We start from the raw sequence: 18,358 nt of genomic DNA, 5'->3' as shown, positions 1-18,358 counted from the left end.
TGGTTAGTGTCGAAATACCAACAATATTTATTAAAACGAATTCAATCTGAGCTTGACGTGACTGGGTTGCACTTCGCTTTAATTGTTGCACTTTCTTTTGAGCTTTTGAAAAGGTAAAACTTATTTCACGATGATATTAAGTTTTATAAAACTATACTTTGATACTTGTTGTATCCATGGCTTCCGATACTTGGTGAAAAGCGTGTTAATCCTGCTGGAGAGGTAGATACTGGTGTACGCGTAATAATAGATGTCAAACTAATGTATAACTCCATAGGATATTTTGGCTTCTACTGCTGATTGTCTCAGTATATTTTTGCATTATCTCTTGCATATCCTCTGTGGAACGCTTTCATACGAAAAGCACACACATTGGATTAGAGCGGAACTCCTATTACTGGAACACATCGATGCCTGGCCTCACAATGTAATTTATCTATATTTAACAGATATTTTTTGTTTAATTGCACTTCTGTTACACTTACTGGTGACGTAATTAAGCTGTACTCAATAGAATTTTATATAACTATATTTTAGAACTAGCTTCAGACATACTTATTATATATATTCTAGATGTCCGATGCAACGCTTGAATCAGTCGCTTTTTAACAATTATTGTCGGTGAGATTGGACTGATTATTTATCAAAAACCCACTAATAATTATTTGTAACAATATTCAAGCGCCAATAAGATAAAGGGAACCGACAAAACTGAATTTTGGGATTTCCTAGAAAATCTAGCCAATTCCACATATACGAATTTTGAGAATATACCAGATTACGAAAGCATTGATCACACCCTCGATCTGCTGGGCATCAAGCCCAAGCATTATATGGAACTGATTTACAATTTGACATTTGACGGCACCTATGAGCCCATAGAGAAACTTCGTATCCGCTGTGTGGATGGCCAGCTACACCTGAAGACCCGACAGATCCTTACCGAGTTTGGCCTCTGTTACCTGTGCAGCTCATATCTGGGAGAGGAGTACAGTTCACGCTATTTAATCTTCGGCGAGTTTCCGGAATTTAATAAATATCTAAATAAGCATCGGTTCGTTCTTGTCAAGAAGGCAACTTTTTTTGACAAGGATGTCGGCTTTAATCTAATGGGCTTCGATACCGAAGCAATAGATGTAAGGATTCAAGAAAAATAAACTGGACAGTATATATATAAACAAGTTATATTTTCAGAGCTATATACATTCAGCTTTTGAGGTCATGAAGGTGGATAATAACTTTGGCTATTCACTAGAAGGAGCTGCCTACGAGCCAGAGGTTGAGGAAATAATTGCAGAGCCGAATTTCGAGACGTTAGTAGATGATTTACAGATTTTCCATAAAACTTACATATGTACACATTTCATTCACCAGCGAAACTTCTATCAGTCAAAGGAAATGCCGTTTCTATCACGAATCCAATCTCACACATTATCCTTTTTATACCAAGAATATTTGCCAACAAGAATGTCGCATTAACTTGGCCTATAAGATATGCAAATGTATTCCTCATTTTTATCCTAATCGCAGTAAGTGATTCGAATTTCATAGATTAGTATTGCTTGTATCTTATCTTATCTTTAACCATTTGTTAGTTGCCAAGCCGAAACCAGTTTGCACCTATAAAACACTTAAGTCCTGTTTTCCCAGGCATGCCGGTCAGTAAAGTATATCTGTGTACCATATGTATAACTGTTATAATATAGTTCTCATTTGTGTTTAGGTTACTTTCTGAAATTTTACGAAAAGAATGGTCATCATGAGAAACCGACTGAATGCTACTGCGAGCAAAACTGTATAGACGCTGTGATCAAGCTCAAAAGTGCGCTGGTATGTATCATAATTTATTATTACCTATTTATCCCCATTGAAAATGGGAAATCAAGATATAATGGTTTTTAACGTTATTTATTCTACATCACGGCAATGGGCTGAGCCGATTTAGTCCTGTCCGTCTTTGTGTTGCATCGATCTTGGAAGATAAGACACCTAGAGACTTGATATGTTTTTGTAGACCCGGGTTTGTTTCCAAAAATCTATCTCGATTTATATCTTTTTCGAAAATTAGGGATCAAATTATGTCTATATTTTTAGAGGTGAAGTCACCAAATTTAAAGTATTGATTCATGTGAATTTTATTGTATTTTTTTTTTAATCAGTAAATATCCTTTTGATATTTCCTATAAGTGGAATTAGAATATAACGACTCCGCTTTGACGTCCGTACAATTATTGCGACAAAAACTCTGGTAAGCTTATAAAGTTATACCGTCTTCCGGGTATGACAACGATCTTTGAGCGTTGGTATAATCGGATTCTACTGCATTTACTTTAAGTATTGCCCCTAAGTATTTCTATTAAATATTTATTCTAAGAGTTTTTTTCAAAGTATTTCGTCTAAGTATTTCCTCTTTAATGCTTAGAACGATCACACACTTCACATAACTTTACACCACTGCACACTGATACCCACCAGGCCTGGGCGACTAAAAAAAAAAGAAATATCTTTCACTCAAAGCCTAGGTCACGCTCAGGTAGGGATCGATGCACGATTATAAATACCAAATGAATACTGCTGCATACATATAGAAAACTTAAATGATCTTCAGAGAGACAGGGAGATAGACAGAGAAACAGACACGCATACGAACGAATATATGGCAAAATATCGAATTACCTTATAATACTGCTCAGGAATATGTATAGGTATGATAAGGCTAAATCGCTTATGTTCATTAATACTTATAATTTTTAGATGACGTAGAAAAACATATGTATAGGCGTGTTTATGTGCACTTGCTGTTTTTTGTGTAAGCAGAAAAGAACCAAAGACTTTTTAGAGGATTCAGGAGAACTTGTAATCGACTAGAACTTTAAAGAGTTAAAGATATTATAACGGTCTGCAAATCCTGTTAACAAAATTTAAAGCCAAAAGTCGTCGATAATTAATTTACCACGGTGTTACCTTAATGAATATCACCTCTTATGTGAAAAAGAATAAAATGAATGGGTATACCCTAGTCGGACGCTCCCCATGTTGTTACATGTTTTTAATATTTATTTACTTCATTATTATTTTAGGCTATGCGAGGCTCTAAACAGTTGCTTGGAAGTATGGGAAGTTCCGTCTCTATGAGCACTTGGCCAAGGAATCAATTCAAGAGACAAGTTATATTTTCCTTCACAGATCTGTTAGGTATGTCGCACACTGACATACATATTAAAACATGTATATAATATTATATATTTGTTACAGTGTCAATAGGCGGTACTGCCGGTCTTTATCTTGGATTTAGTGTCCTAGGCTTGGTAGAATTTATATACTTTTTTACGCTGCGCTTAGTTTGGCAATTACTTGGATATAAACTATAAATTTGATTATTGTCAGGAATTATTCGCTTTGCAATCAACCTGAAAACTAAATAAAAAATTGCAAAAAATATTTTAGCAAAGTAAAACAATTTGAAAATTGATAACGGTAAACCCAGCACACGTATACATATGTATGAACAAATAACCAACAAAAGCTTTGACCAAAACTTTAGCCTAGAAACTCAAGCGCCCAATACGAATTTATTTTCACTATTGCAATACATTCATATGTATGTATGTATGTATGTATAGGCTTCGCCACAGATGAAGTCTCTATAGAGGTGTACAAGGGTTAACTAGGGCAAGAGGTGCTTCAGGAGTTTAATAGTTTGATAAGCCAAGAGGTCCGCGTCTATAAGCAATAATAAAGACTTGTGTTTTGGAAAATATGTACAAACATACATATGTACATGCATACATACATACATATGTAGATGTATGAGTAGCCCACCTATTGATAACTTATTCAACAACAGCGCATATTGCAGTCGAAGTGGAGTCGCTGCGTCAACGGCACAGTTAGCAGAGCGCGCGCATATGCATGTCTTATTTGTATGTACATACATACATGTGCACAAAAGAAGCATAGAGTGATTGGAGTACCCACTCTTTGCAGGGTTCATGAAGTTCATCATCAGCTGTCTCACCGGAGGAACTCTTAATTTTCGCTTTCTTTGGCAATTGCTGCTACATACATACAACAATTAGCCTTGTTTATTGATTATAAATACATACATATGTATATAACTCAACACAATAATGTAATGTGCATATGTATGTAAATATGTAAATATGTATGTATCTACTCAAACATTGTAAATATCAAGTGGCGTCGCTGTTGCTATCAGCTGGAGTACAATACTATTTAATCGGATCATATAATTTATTCTATATACGAACTACTTAATATTCCACTTAAGACTGGTTGTGCTCTAAATTCAAGTCCAAGTCCAAATTGAGACAACGATTACAATTTATTCCGCATTTCTTCAATTCTTGCAATTCACCTTGTTGTCCAAAAGAGAAATTGCGAGAGAATAAACTAATACTGATAACGGTGAGCCCGACTGTAGAGAGAAAATATAGCAGCAGAATCACAATACACACTTTCATATGCAGTAGAGTGTGTTCTCCGAAAAGCATGAGCTCTGTTGCAGGTTTGCCATTTAAAATAAGTTTGAGTCCAGCCACGTCACAAATGTCACTCAAGTGTACTTAACGTTGTTTTGAGTTGAGAACATTTTGTGACGCCACTTCTGCTCACTGGCTACCTACGCAAGAGTCAATAGTAGGCATTCTCCCAGGCTCAAATGCATAATTTGTGTGCTCTCCCATAACCGCTGCATTTGTGTGTGTACTTTCATTGGAGAAGAACCTAAGCGGCTCAGTGTTCTTTGCGTATGTGATCACTCTCTCTCTCTAGGCTCTCTGCGTAGGCCTGCAATCTTAAGCAGCTCAGTGTGCTTTGTGTTGGCGTTGCGGTCGGTTGAACGTGACGAGATCACCGAGCGGGAATATTGAAGAACCACTCGGTATACATATACATACATTATAATTACATTTTCTTATCAGCTTAAATATACACCGAACTCACATTCGTAGGTTTCTTTATATTAAACAATTTAGTTAGCAATAGCTAATTGAATTGCAATGTTGCACAAATTCGGTGGTTGTCTTGCAATCATTTATTTAAGTAGCTTCATTGTGCATCATGTGGAGACCAGGAATATCAGAAGTGAGCCGAAATTGGATGCAGCCGCGGAGTGCGGCTATACAGTAAGTCTTTATATACATATTTTCCCTATTGTGTATTCTTCACTGATCATCACTGTGCATTTTTCATTAGCATTAATGTTGAAAAGCGGATGATTGATAAACATGCAAACATACTCACTTGTACATGCTTTCTATTCTGCTCAAGAATAGAATATACATATATTTTCTATTTAATATATTGTATATTATTGTGTTATAAAATAGCTATAGAGTACAAACACAACTAGTGTACCAGTGGTACGAATCAATGTGTTGAAAATGCAAACAAAAAACAAAAAAAGCGAACGTACCAGTTTTTCTTTGCATTTGCTACAGGTCACAGTTTTTTTTTGAATTTGTTGATTTTCGAGCGGTGCATCAAAATCAGCTGATCATAGAAAGATACATAATCGAAAATCAGAAATGACAACAGGAGGCCAGCCATTATTCAAGATTATACTTTTATAACTAAGTGTTAGACGGAATAATATGATATATACAAAGATAGACTAATTTTTTTCTTTTTTTAGTAGACCCTGCCTATATCTTAATATTAGAACCCCAAGAACGCTTAAATTAACAAATATTTTTATCTTAATATTCATTTCAAATTGTTTTTAGAAGTATTGGGTTTATCGCTAAATTAAGTTGTATAACATCCAGAGCTCAGGCACTGTATATATACTATTTATATAATATAATTCCTTATCGGTGCTGAAAGTCAAGTATATACAAGTATACATACATACATATGTACATATAAACAGTAACCAATTAAGTCGTTTGTTTTTCAAGACATACTTACGCACACATACATATATATTCTTTATATTGCTCATACATATATGATTTATCAGTTTTCTAGTTGAAATTATTAATGGAACTGTTTACTTTTTTTCAGAGCTGCCATCCAACGAAACCCAATATGCTGAATGTGCATCTTGTCGCACACACCCACGATGATGTTGGATGGCTTAAAACTGTTGATCAATACTATTATGGAAGTGAAACACTGATTCAGAAGGCCGGAGTGCAGTATATTATTGATTCCGTGGTGGAATCCCTTTTGAGAGATCCAAACAGACGATTTATATATGTTGAATCGGCGTTTTTCTTTAAATGGTGGAAGGAACAGACGAAAGAGCAGCAGGACAATGTGAAAATGCTGGTGAACGAGGGCAGGCTGGAGTTCATAGGAGGAGCTTGGAGCATGAATGATGAGGCTACCACTCACTATCAAAGTGTAATCGATCAGTTTGCTTGGGGATTACGGTGAGGTCCATCTGTATAATTGGCATTGTTTGCCTACATAGCTAATCTAATATGGTTTGCAGGCAATTAAATGATACGTTCGGACAATGCGGACGACCACGTATTGGATGGCAGATTGATCCATTTGGACATTCCCGTGAAATGGCTTCGATCTTTGCCCAGATGGGGTTTGATGGCATGTTCTTTGGTCGACTGGACTACCAAGATAAGGACGAACGACTAATGACGCAGAAGGCCGAAATGATTTGGCATGGATCCGAAAACTTGGGCAAGCTAACAAAATCAATTATTATTCCTTTCAAACGTGTATAAATTTACTCAATTATTTAATGAAATTCGTAGATGACAAAGCAGATCTCTTCACTGGAGCCTTGTACAACAATTACCAAGCACCGTCGGGCTTCTGCTTTGACATACTTTGCGCCGACCAACCTATCATTGATGGCAAGCACAGTCCCGACAATAATGTGAAGGAGCGCGTAAGTTCAAGTCCCTTGACTTCCTCGATCACTGTACTTATTGTCAGCCTGTATCCTTTCATATGAAACTTGTCCTTGTGTTTTGTCCTCTCACTGATTTACCCAATACTGCATCAGGTTGACACGTTTTTGGACTATGTCAAAGCTCAAAGCAATTATTATCGCACCAACAATGTCATCATAACCATGGGCGGAGATTTTACCTATCAAGCAGCTCAAGTTTATTACAAAAATCTCGACAAATTAATACGGTAAAATTATATGTGCTGCATATTTTTGGCATAATTGTGTTTGTTAACGAAAGCCCCTCATGTTGTTTGTCCCTGGGTTTTTCCTTGTATGAAAATGTAATTGGAGTAAATGCTCTCTGTGTATAGATCGATTCGTTCTTTGAGTTTGTCACTAAGATGGCCAAAGGTTATCGCACGCCCAACTTGCTTATAACAATGGGTGAGGATTTCCATTACCAGAATGCTGATATGTGGTATAAAAATCTGGATAAACTCATTAAGTAAGTAATGAGGGGCTTTCCTTAACCTTGAAGCTTAACCGTACCCGTTCAATCGTAGACACAAACTACAAGATTTGTAAATTCCCTGCAGGTATGCCAATGAGCGACAAGCAAATGGATCGAATATAAATTTGCTGTACTCCACGCCTTCGTGTTATCTTAAGTCTCTGCATGATGCTGGCATCTCGTGGCCGACCAAGAGCGACGATTTCTTTCCGTATGCATCCGATCCACATTCCTATTGGACGGGCTACTTCACCTCGCGGCCCACTCTGAAGCGCTTCGAGCGTGATGGCAATCACTTCTTGCAGACTTGCAAGCAGCTAAGCGCATTGGCTCCAAAGCGCTCGGCAGAGTTTGATCCGCATTTGAATTTCATGCGAGAGACCATGGGCATAATGCAGCACCATGATGCAGTCACAGGAACGGAGAAGCAAAAGGTTGCCCTCGACTATGCCAAGCGCATGAGTGTCGCTCTGCGTGCTTGCTCGACTAACATAAGATCCGTGTTGAATCAACTGTCTATTTCATCCGATAAAGTCAGCCCACAACCAACTAAGTTTGAATTCAAGACGTGCACTCTCCTTAACATAAGCAGCTGTGCCACATCCGAGCTGAACAATCGATTTGCACTGACGCTGTACAATCCACTGGCTCAGTCGACCAATGAGTACGTAAGAGTACCTGTTGCGGATTACAAGTATGTTGTAATCGACCCGGCCGGTAAGATACAAGTATGAGCCTTACCAGCAAACGATCCTCATGCAATGAATATACTTTTCTAGGTAAGAGACTGCCAACAACAGTGGTGCCTGTGCCAAAAGCTGTGACCAAAATTCACCATAGAAACTCAAGCGCCCAATATGAACTTATTTTCTTGGCATCCAACCTACCTGCCGTGGGATATAAGACCTACTATATCGAAAGGTCCGATTCGATTCCTATCAGTGGCAAACCTTCGCCTTCGCCAAAGAAAACTTCTAGTTATACTGTTATCGGAAACAATGTAATTATGCTTCTCTGCATTCTTGGTATTCTAATGCTAATACTTAATTTTCTTATAGAACATTAAGCTAACATTTGATACCAATGGATTCCTCGCTTACGCCACAGCAGATGGAATGACGCGCACGATTTCCCAAGAGTTTTTGTACTACATAGCTGCAACTGGAAATAATGCAGAGTTCTTAAATCGTTCGTCGGGTGCCTATATTTTCCGGCCTGACAAAAATCAAATACGCCTCGCCACAGATAAAGTCTCTATAGAAGTGTACAAGGGTCCACTAGTGCAAGAGGTCCATCAACAGTTCAACAGTTGGATAAGCCAAGTGGTTCGCGTCTATAAGCAGAGCAATCATGCAGAGTTCGAGTGGTTGGTGGGTCCCATTCCCATAGAAGATAATATTGGAAAGGAAGTCATATCGCGCTTTACATCTGACATTAAGTCTGATGGCATATTCTATACTGATTCAAATGGTGAGATATGGGTATAAAATTCTATACTATTATATTAATTAATTTGTTCTTCATCAGGTCGCGAAATGTTAAAACGTCGACGAAATCATCGTGAAACGTGGAACGTTAAGATTCACGAATCTGTTGCCGGCAATTACTATCCCGTGACAACGAAAATCGCCTTGGAGGATGACATCGCGCGTATGGCTATTCTGACAGACAGAGCTCAGGGTGGTAGCTCTTTGGAGGATGGTGTCTTGGAACTGATGGTACATCGTCGGTTGCTGCACGATGATGCATTTGGTGTGGGGGAGGCCCTGAACGAAACTGAATACGGCGAGGGATTAGTTGCGCGAGGCAAGCACCATTTGTTTGTGGGTAAATCCTTACAACGTCCCGAGGTCTCTCTAAAGGCAATCGAGCGTTTAGTGCAGCTGGAGACCTTGCTGCCCTCGTGGAAGTTTTTCAGCAATGTGTCCTATAGCTCGGATCAGTGGCTCACCTCATTCACAAACACAGTGAGTCTCTCTAACCTAATTACTATAATGATGATTATCAATCTCATTATACAATTCCAGTACAGTGGCATTTCAGCAGCTCTACCAAAATATGTGCACTTGCTTTCCTTGGAGCCTTGGCACGAGAAGGAGCTACTCGTCCGCTTTGAGCATATACTGGAGAAGAAAGATGGCACGCGCTATTCGCAATACGTTCAATTCAATATTAAGGATGTACTGGGTTCACTCAATATTGAAAATATACGAGAAACAACGCTGGATGGAAATGCGTGGCTAGACGAACATCGGCGCATGGAGTTTGTACCTGATCCCGAGGATGAGGCATACAACAATTATGGCACATTTAGGAAATCATCAAAGGCTGTTCATTTGCTATCTGCAGCGAAGCCAATGTTAGAAGCTCGGTACTCAAAGGAAACCCTTGAAGCTGGACAGCTAGGTGCTGAAAGCAACCGAATCAAACGCAGTGCCAACTCACAACATTTTACAATGCACCGAAAGCGCCCGCAGGTATCTGGCTCAGATAATTTAAACAAATCTATGCCGTCATCTGAACGTGATAAGTATCTCATAGAGCTTAGCCCAATGGAGATACGCACTTTTATCGTGTATTTGCAAAAATAGAAATGTAGAAAACATTCTAAAGCACAGAATAAATAATCAAGAGCAAATGAATATCATATAAAAAAGCAACAATTATAGATCAGTATATAATGCTCTGCAACGATCCTGTTAATTACAATTACTGAATGATTTAACAACGCTTGTTTCTTAAACTAAGTGTAATATTCTCCTGGTCCCCAGAGGCCCAGCTTGGCAGTTCAGTTTCATACTCCCAGCCAACTCCCTGCAATTGTACAGATAGGAATTAATTTGAATTGAGTAGTTTTATAATCAAGCCTACTTTATATTTCCACGCATGCAGGTACATAACGAGGTCCTCTGGGTTTGGATCCCGATAGTTCATTGTACACTCGATGCAGTGGGGATCTTTAGTTACTTTACTAGCATCAAAATGCATGTCGGCAGGTTCAAAACTAGTTTGGGTCGATATTGTAACCTAAAATATAGACATTACATATTTTCAGCTGCAGCAAATCACACACATATTCCTATAGCAATACCTTAGAGTCAAGTGCGGATTTAATTAAAGTTTGATTAGCGTCATTTGTATTGGTGGCAGCGACATCTGGATTTTTCGTAGTATCACAAGCTGCAATTTCGTTTTCAGTACCCAACCAATTTTCGGCATTGTGTATAGAAATTAAGTCGCTGATTAATTGATCGTCAGATTTTCCCCCAGTGTCTCCACCACGACCCTTTAATGGGCCAAATACTTCATGATTATATAACGGGTCGTTCACAATCGGATAGCCTGAATAAACATTAGTTGTCAAATATTATTAATTTTAAAAAAATTACAAACAATTTCGGCCTACCCAAATATTGTAAATGCACTCTGATCTGATGCATTCGTCCAGTCAGCGGTTTGCACTGCACAATGCTGTAATCTCCAGCTTGCGCGATTCTCTTGAATGTTGTTTTACAATCCTTGCCCCTCTTTGAGACTCTACAGACTCCAATTTTATAGCTAACTACTTGGATAGGTTCATTGCACTCGACAATACCACTAAAATTACAGAAACAGAAGATATATTTATATACTAATTATTACACAAATTATTGTAAATGATATTTCCCTAATCTTAAACATAACGATGATTATTTAAAGTCGCCCTCTTACACGATACTCATGCACTTAATTCTCGCATTCTCTTAATTTACATTCACTTCTCATGGCAATATAGTAATTTATTAATGTTAATACTAAATGAAGAGTATAGGCTAGCCCTCTAGGCGATTCGCAGAGGATTTTACATATTGCTTACTCTGGAAAGTGACCTTCCACACAGCAAACGTATTCCTTTTCAACCTGTCGATTTCGTATCTGCTGCTCCATTTGACGTGCTTTTTCCGAATTGCGTCCAAATAAAAGTAAGCCGGAGGTTAGGCGATCTAACCGATGTATGGTACGCAGATCCTTCAGATTGTATTCTTTGGCAAGTATAAATATCACCGTATTATGTCTGTAGCGACCACATGGATGTACCTAAATGTATTCATAGCAAATATTTAATAATGATACTAATACTGTATATGTATATATATTTATTTATATTATATTTTCATTTATTTACTTACTGGTATAGAGGCAGGCTTGTTCACAACTAAAATGTCATCGTCTATATGCACTATGGAAATTGGCTGCGCAGTAACTGGCACTTCATGTCTGTGTTATTGATGGATGAAATTGAATTTATTCCATATACATGATATATAAATATATATATATTCACCTGTGCACAGTGTTAGCTAGCAAATCATTGTGCTTTAGTCTGTAGTCAACCGGCACCTTCTCGTAGTTGACTGTCAGATTGCCAGCCTCAATGCTGCGCTTGTACTCCTCCGGAGGCTGGGCACGGAATTCCCGTGAGAATACATCCAAAATTCTTTCGCCCACCCAGCGGCCCTTTGTGAATGTGGTGAAGGTAAAAGAGTAGGGATAAACCTTTCGCAAGCCTTCAAATAGGACTAAGACTCAATCCACAATCCATAAAGAGGTGTAATTTCAAACTCTTACCATTTTCAATGTAATAAGAGGTCTCATCATATCGCTCTTCACTGAAGCCGGGACGTGTCAGTCTCAGATCCTTAGTTTCCAATTTCGGCTTCTTTGGCTCAGTGGCCTCTGCTTCATCGGAAGCCTTTCGCTTTTCGGGCAGCTGCTCCAGTGAGGCCTCGGCAATCGTGGCCAGCTTAAACGGAAATGAATAATGGTTTATATTTAACCAAAGATTTTGTATTTAAAAGCGCAGCCAAAGGAAAGCAGAAAAGCAGGATCAAGGCGCTTGCATGACACACTAAGACGCTAGGCATGTGCGAGAGAAGCAAGAAATGGGAATAAAACTCTTTTAACGGCAGGAAAAGTAATAGAGGGTTGTAACAAACCCAAATTGTCATCATAAAACAGTGGTCTGCATTCGTATCTTAGAGGAAGGCGGACACAATCACGTTTGCCGTACCCAGGGGGGACGTTCCGCGGGCGCGGAGGACTCTGCCGGGGAAGCGAGTAAAAACTGCATTCAAAACAAAGAAGAAGCTAGAATAATAAAACTCTTCGCCGTTGAGAACACCAATACTTGTGCACATTTGACATTCTCTATTTTAATGTCGAGACACATTCCTTATTTCAATAGCACTAACACAGAGAGCAGTGCACGTAGACGTGCATACATCAGACACAAACCCACATACATCACGGAGATTACATACCTACACACATACACACATAGCTACAGACATGCATGCATAGGTATTGTGGAAACTTTAAATGCAAGTGACACAATAGGCGCGCATAATGGAAGACAAAAACATTTAGAGCAATTTACTTTTAAGGAGCATAGCGATACCTACTTAAAAACAAGCCATAACAGAAAGACACAAATGCACGACTGAACGATACCGTGTGGTGACATTGCAACACCTGCAAGATCACGGCTAACAGATACTCTTTCGCTGGCCTACATCTGATTTAGCTTTTAAGGGGGAATCAGCTGGCGATACCCGGTCGAGGGTGCACAACTCGAAGTACCATGTCTGCTGCTACAACCAAATAGCACCGTGATTCACAGGTGCACAGGGTATGAACAGGAGGCAACACTGATAATTGCGGAAGCGTCAGGTTGGCCAACTTGACAAGGAGGCGCTGCTCGTCAGAGCAAACAAGTAGGAAAAACGACACGAAGCGTCGAAAGCACCCTTCAACAAAATAGCAAAAAGGAAAAGCAAATGAGAAATAATTATACCAAATCCGCGGTTAAAATATGAAGGTAAAGCGAGAAACAGCTTAGACAACCAACCAACCAACTAGCAGGCCGGTCGAAGCACGGACAAACGAAGGTAAGCTAGCTAAAATGTTTGCTGCGGTTAAGACAAAGCCAAGTACGGGGATTATTTAGTGGAGGTTAGCATAAGCCACATAATAAGCGGTCCTCGGCAGGGATAATGCTGTCCTGTGCCAGTGCGAAGCTACACGTGATTATTATTGATAAAAAGCGGTCTGAAATGTGCCAACCACTTCAAAAGCGCCCCACGGCCATAAGTTATTCAAAACGGATTGATGGGCTTTGCGACCATTTTACAAATTTAAATCCGCGCTGGAATGCACATAAATATGCCAGTACGAATATGGAATGTCAGTGAACAATGTGTGTATAGATGAATGGACCGCCGCGTTTGAGCTTTGAAGCACATTACACAAACATAGAGATGCATTGAAATAGCATTATAATAGAGAGCATTACAAAAGGGCGCCGTTGTAATTAGTATTTCCTGTTCTCCACATTGACAATGACCCTCGAGCTGGCTCTGATGTTACTTCTCGTTTGTCTCTGAAGTTGTTTGCATTTACTATGCTAACCGTCCTACCCAGATGCACTTCAAACAAAGTGAAGTATATCATGACATAGCGGCCTAATTATGAACTTAAATCAACTTAACTTTAAGGCTGACAAATGCGAAGACTTGACTGTCTATTGCATAATTTCAAGCAAGCGAAGTTTTGCATTTCAATAACATATGTATGTATGTCAGATTACTTTAATCCTGCAAAAAATCAGATTCATAAAATTCGGAAGTATTTGAACTCTATAATTCTCTCTATTTACCTATATCGGGACTATTAATCAAAAACTTAACAAAAAACCTAAACATCTATTATGGTATTACCATACCATAACTATATAATAATATAATATAAAACTAGGCAGATGTAGTTTTTCAAACGCTCGATTGCATCAATTTTATTCACAGTTTATTATATACCATCCATGAGATACTCTGAATACTATATTTCTTATCACAATTTAGTTCAATTTAATCTATAAAGTAAACACTATTATATTCGATCAATTGAATGGAAATGGAAGCATATGTCAATGACGACTCTTCATCACAAAAGATTGACTTAGTGATTAACCTATTACCATAATATAAAACTAAAAGCTAAATAATTTGCGCTTACTTGGCTGCCGCAATCTTCACTCGCTTCGTAGGTCCACACACCATCGGTAGGTTTGATCTCCTGAGACTTGGTAGCAATAGGGGCAACAGATTCAGCGCCCAATTCAGCGGCTAATTCAGCTTCACTCGTGGAAGCAACGCCGGTGGTGTGTAAGTTGGCGCTAAACAGAAATATGTTTTCCACATCAACAGAGGCATCGCCGTGCTGGGTTTGCACATGGCGCAGAGTCTTGGGCAATGTCATTGTTTGCCAACACAAAAATGTGTTTTTTGATTTCTTAACTTGATGTTGTGCTTTTAACAAGCGCCTCGAAATGCACAAATTAATGCACTGAAAACAAAAACAAAACCATCAACACGTGTGCGCTAGCAAAACGAATGCATAAACTGATGCAATTTAAGGGTATTTATGAAGCACTATTTTAGACACCATGCATTGATCACTTGCCAGGCGAAATGTATTATCAGCGTAACGCAAATACTTCATGAAGTCCGTAAGATATAATTTTGCCTTATAAAATACACAACAACGAGCGCGACCTTACTGGTTCGATTATTTTTGCTGCACGCGCCATTTGACTAATCGAACCAGCGCAATTTGGTTCATTTGTTCATTCAGTTCAATTTGAACACTTTGTAAACAAACAATTTATATGGGGTATATCAATTCAGTAATTCATTTAATTATGATAACGACGAGTCCAGGAATAACTAAAATTAAGTTAAAGCATAAGAAAAATAATTAAATATAATAAATATCTTACTGTATATTATAATTAAAATTTTTCAATATTTTGGAATATTTAAAAAAATAATTAGACACATTTAATATGATTAAATATTAATAATATTAGCCGCTCTGAGTATGCATGCAAATTTTGCGGAACACACCTTTAGGCATATGAACATATATCATTTTTATATAAACATACATGTTTTTATATATGTACATATATTTTGTATATACATTTGTATATAAGCTTCCACACACAATATTGTTTGTAAACACGCAGTGGAATAGCTGGGTAGGTTTTACAGTTTATATAGTTTTTTTTCGTTTGATGAGGAAGCGTGATGTCGTCATTTCTAGCTTTTTGTCCAGGCGAAAAGTCAATTTCCACTACATACATACATAAATCTAACACACAAACACACATACACTTGGAATAAAAAAATGTAATCGGTGAGTGCGCACACCTACAAAATATCGTGCTGATTTAATCACTTTCTTCGTCGGCAGCAGCAAATGCCAACTTTTACTCTCATATACACGCACACCCCCACACACACACACGCACGCATACCCCCACCCTTCTGGTTAGCCAAGACCAAGAGCCTTATGGCCAGTGGCCATTAAATGTTGCCCTAAATAAGGGGCAAGCCTTTTTTTGGTCGCCTTAGCCTGAGTTGTGGGTTTACAGAAGGATGTTGTATGTAGTTTGTTTCGTGACCGAGTGCTTTTCAAGGAGAACGTTCTTTTAACACTAGGACAGAGAGAAAAAGAGACAGAGAGCCACCAAGAGAGCGAGAGGGGAACTCTTTTTTGGAGAGTGCAGGTGTGTTAAACTAGTCACGCAGTCGGACATGCAATGGTCGCGCTCCTAGTTGGGCTATTTTACTCCATATATACACGATAGTTTTATATTTTCGGCTACAATCTAGGTGGACATATACCCCGTCTCTTGTTTCGATTACATCAGAGCATCGCGAAAATTAATATTCCAAAGTTATGAGCAAAAAAATGCCAAACGTGAATCGTTAAACGTAAAGCGTAAATCGTTTTCTTATAGTTAAAAACTGGAAAACTTGCTAAACCACAACAATTAATGGAGGTAAACAAGAAGCGAGCTTTATGCGCACCTTTAACCTGTTTAATCAAAAGGAATTTTAACAAAGATTTCAATGTCAACCTTAACGAAGGTCAACCCACTCTGACCCTCTGACCAGTTTCGAAACGACAATAAAAATAATTGCAATATAATTACTATGCATGAATGTAGAGCAATATAACCCCAACTTGTATGCGGAGCTGAACTGAACTGAGCTGCGCTATATAAACAACAAATTAAATATAACAAACCAAGAAGAGAAACAAACATGCACAGCTATTTGCTCGACAAACATCGATTTGGTAAAGAATATTATAATTTAATTAAATTGAAATAAAATATAATATGAAATATAATTGAATTAATTTGTTTATATTATCCATGCAAAATAGAAAGAATAACTTTGGATTCTACGAAATATTCCAATTTATAATACAAGCTATAATAAAAACAATAATAACGGAACAAAATTGTTTACATCAAATTATATATTTTATAACAAATATGTAAATATCATATTATATCATAAGATTTATGTATTTATATATATATATTTATTATGTATTATAAATATATATACATATAAATACAAAAATCTTATATATCATATATACTTATTTTTTTTGTAATTATAAAAACATACAAACAACAGGTTCACATTAAAAGATATTTTTGAAATAATATTGTATTTCTAATGACAAATAAGAATTGGTATTTTCAAGTAATCTTATGGCTTATATGTAAAATGACCATGAGCAAATCATTTGAAGGATACGCATAAATATGTATGATTAATTTAAAATGAAAAAGTTTAATTTTTAAAATTCAATCCCAATTCAACTAAATTTCAGTGATAAATGTACCCCTTGGGTACATTGCACCCTTTCGCGTTTTGTTGCGTTTTTAATGGGCTTTCAGCATTAGCTTAAGGTATAGATTTAGTATATATATATTATAAAAATTTTTATTATTTTATAAACCAACAAAATTTTTGCAATACTATATTAAATATTTTCTATATAACATTCTTACAAAGTTCTTCCGTCACGGTAGAGCAACATTAAATGAGCATAGAAATCCTAATTTATAGAAATATCTGTCTACCGCAAAGTATATTTATATAATATATCCACCATATACATTGTACATATCTGTTTGTTTATGTAGTAAGAATGTTTAAATATCTCGTAGAATATCCCGCACGTAAATGACTTTGCCCTGTGCAACTAAATCAAGAGGAATTTAATTTTTTTTGGGCCTAAGCCAAAAAAATTTTTCTTTTGTTTCACGTAACAATATGAAAGTTTCATCAAAATTCAACATTGATACATACATATATATGTATATACCTATATATACATATGTATATATATATATATATATATATATATCTGTATGTATTTATAATGAGTGAATAGGTAGTCACATAAGAGCACGTGTATCTGTTTAAATTTTTATATATATATTAAGATGTTAAAATATGTCAAGAAAATTCTTATTTATGATATTAGGCTGGGAATTTATATTAACTCTTATATCAAACATAAAAAAAACAACAAAAATCATGTTGATGAGAAATGCCAATTGAAAAAAAAAAAAAAAAAAAACATCAATATAATTCAGTTCTTATTTTTTTATAAATTATTGTAATGTTTTAAATTGGATTATGCGAAAATTATGGTATAGGATAATTTTCGTTTGCTTTAAATGTAAATTTTTATTGAGAAATGTTGTTAGCTAGACTGAACATGTTAGGATAAAAATCTAATAGATAATAGATAATAAATGTTCTCCCTTACCTCAGACAATTTTTTGCAGTTGATAATCTTTGCTTCAATATATTATTTATATTATTTAAACTTAAAGAAAAAGCAATCCTAGAATATCTGTTTATCAACATATGTTTTATTGTTCCGTAAATAACAACTTAATTAATAAGCTTTTAGCATACAATATCAAAGAGAACCAGAACGTCTTTCTTTCTCTCTTTATCTCTCTCTCTCTCTCTCTCTCTCTCTCTCTCTCCCTCTCTCTCTCTTTCTCTTTCTCTCTCTCCTCGAGTGAGTTATACAAGTAAAGATAACAT

At 36.9% G+C, this 18,358-nt stretch overlaps 3 protein-coding genes across 4 annotated transcripts; 2 read left to right on the top strand and 1 right to left on the bottom strand.

Moving 5' to 3' along the window:
• The first annotated feature begins 277 nt into the window (after positions 1 to 277).
• Positions 278 to 3,378, top strand: ppk10 (pickpocket 10). The gene is made up of 9 exons (XM_030384175.2): positions 278 to 427; positions 574 to 621; positions 683 to 1,136; positions 1,195 to 1,313; positions 1,375 to 1,529; positions 1,596 to 1,658; positions 1,724 to 1,830; positions 3,081 to 3,195; positions 3,256 to 3,378. Exons 1-9 carry the CDS (start codon positions 411 to 413, stop codon positions 3,369 to 3,371), a joined length of 1,194 nt encoding a protein of 397 aa, XP_030240035.2. The 5' UTR covers positions 278 to 410; the 3' UTR covers positions 3,372 to 3,378.
• A 1,522-nt stretch (positions 3,379 to 4,900) lies between these two features.
• On the top strand, positions 4,901 to 10,036 carry LManII (Lysosomal alpha-mannosidase II). Of its 2 annotated transcripts, none has more exons than XM_089257015.1 (10): positions 4,901 to 5,147; positions 6,028 to 6,398; positions 6,461 to 6,671; positions 6,746 to 6,877; positions 7,255 to 7,388; positions 7,480 to 8,111; positions 8,174 to 8,394; positions 8,453 to 8,864; positions 8,922 to 9,361; positions 9,422 to 10,036. In XM_089257015.1, exons 1-10 carry the CDS (start codon positions 5,022 to 5,024, stop codon positions 9,983 to 9,985), a joined length of 3,243 nt encoding a protein of 1,080 aa, XP_089113141.1. In that variant the 5' UTR covers positions 4,901 to 5,021; the 3' UTR covers positions 9,986 to 10,036. The 2 variants fall into 2 exon arrangements, with proteins under 2 accessions (XP_089113141.1, XP_089113140.1); XM_089257014.1 differs by lacking the exon at positions 7,255 to 7,388 and adding an exon at positions 6,995 to 7,128 and having other exon boundaries at positions 4,902 to 5,147.
• RluA-2 (RluA pseudouridine synthase 2) lies at positions 9,913 to 15,007 on the bottom strand. The gene is made up of 9 exons (XM_030384171.2): positions 14,445 to 15,007; positions 12,003 to 12,177; positions 11,719 to 11,941; positions 11,564 to 11,651; positions 11,251 to 11,471; positions 10,801 to 10,991; positions 10,486 to 10,736; positions 10,266 to 10,421; positions 9,913 to 10,208 (listed from the first exon to the last, which is right to left on the bottom strand). The coding sequence occupies exons 1-9, from the start codon at positions 14,685 to 14,687 to the stop codon at positions 10,116 to 10,118; spliced, it is 1,641 nt and encodes a 546-aa protein (XP_030240031.1). The 5' UTR covers positions 14,688 to 15,007; the 3' UTR covers positions 9,913 to 10,115.
• Positions 15,008 to 18,358: the final 3,351 nt, after the last annotated feature.

This window comes from Drosophila navojoa, chromosome 3 (assembly GCF_054131105.1).
Source record: "Drosophila navojoa isolate 15081-1374.11 chromosome 3, UAZ_NAV_1.0, whole genome shotgun sequence".
Classification (NCBI taxonomy): domain Eukaryota; kingdom Metazoa; phylum Arthropoda; class Insecta; order Diptera; family Drosophilidae; genus Drosophila; species Drosophila navojoa.
The sequence above is the reverse complement of the archived record's forward strand: the minus strand, read 5'-3'. Positions and strand labels throughout refer to the sequence as shown.

Excerpts from the sequence above, each read along its gene's own strand:
- ppk10 (XM_030384175.2), top strand. Across the intron at positions 1,314-1,374 it reads GCAGAGCCGAATTTCGAGAC|CGAAACTTCTATCAGTCAAA; the intron begins GTTAGTAGATGA and ends TTCATTCACCAG. Across the intron at positions 1,831-3,080 it reads TCAAGCTCAAAAGTGCGCTG|GCTATGCGAGGCTCTAAACA; the intron begins GTATGTATCATA and ends TTATTATTTTAG.
- LManII (XM_089257015.1), top strand. The coding sequence starts at position 5,022 with ATGTTGCACAAATTCGGTGGTTGTCTTGCAATCATTTATTTAAGTAGC. Across the intron at positions 6,672-6,745 it reads GATCCGAAAACTTGGGCAAG|AAAGCAGATCTCTTCACTGG; the intron begins CTAACAAAATCA and ends TTCGTAGATGAC. Across the intron at positions 8,395-8,452 it reads ATACTGTTATCGGAAACAAT|AACATTAAGCTAACATTTGA; the intron begins GTAATTATGCTT and ends ATTTTCTTATAG.
- RluA-2 (XM_030384171.2), bottom strand. The coding sequence starts at position 14,687 with ATGACATTGCCCAAGACTCTGCGCCATGTGCAAACCCAGCACGGCGAT. Across the intron at positions 11,472-11,563 it reads ACAAGCCTGCCTCTATACCA|GTACATCCATGTGGTCGCTA; the intron begins GTAAGTAAATAA and ends GAATACATTTAG. Across the intron at positions 10,992-11,250 it reads GTGGAAGGTCACTTTCCAGA|TGGTATTGTCGAGTGCAATG; the intron begins GTAAGCAATATG and ends CTGTAATTTTAG.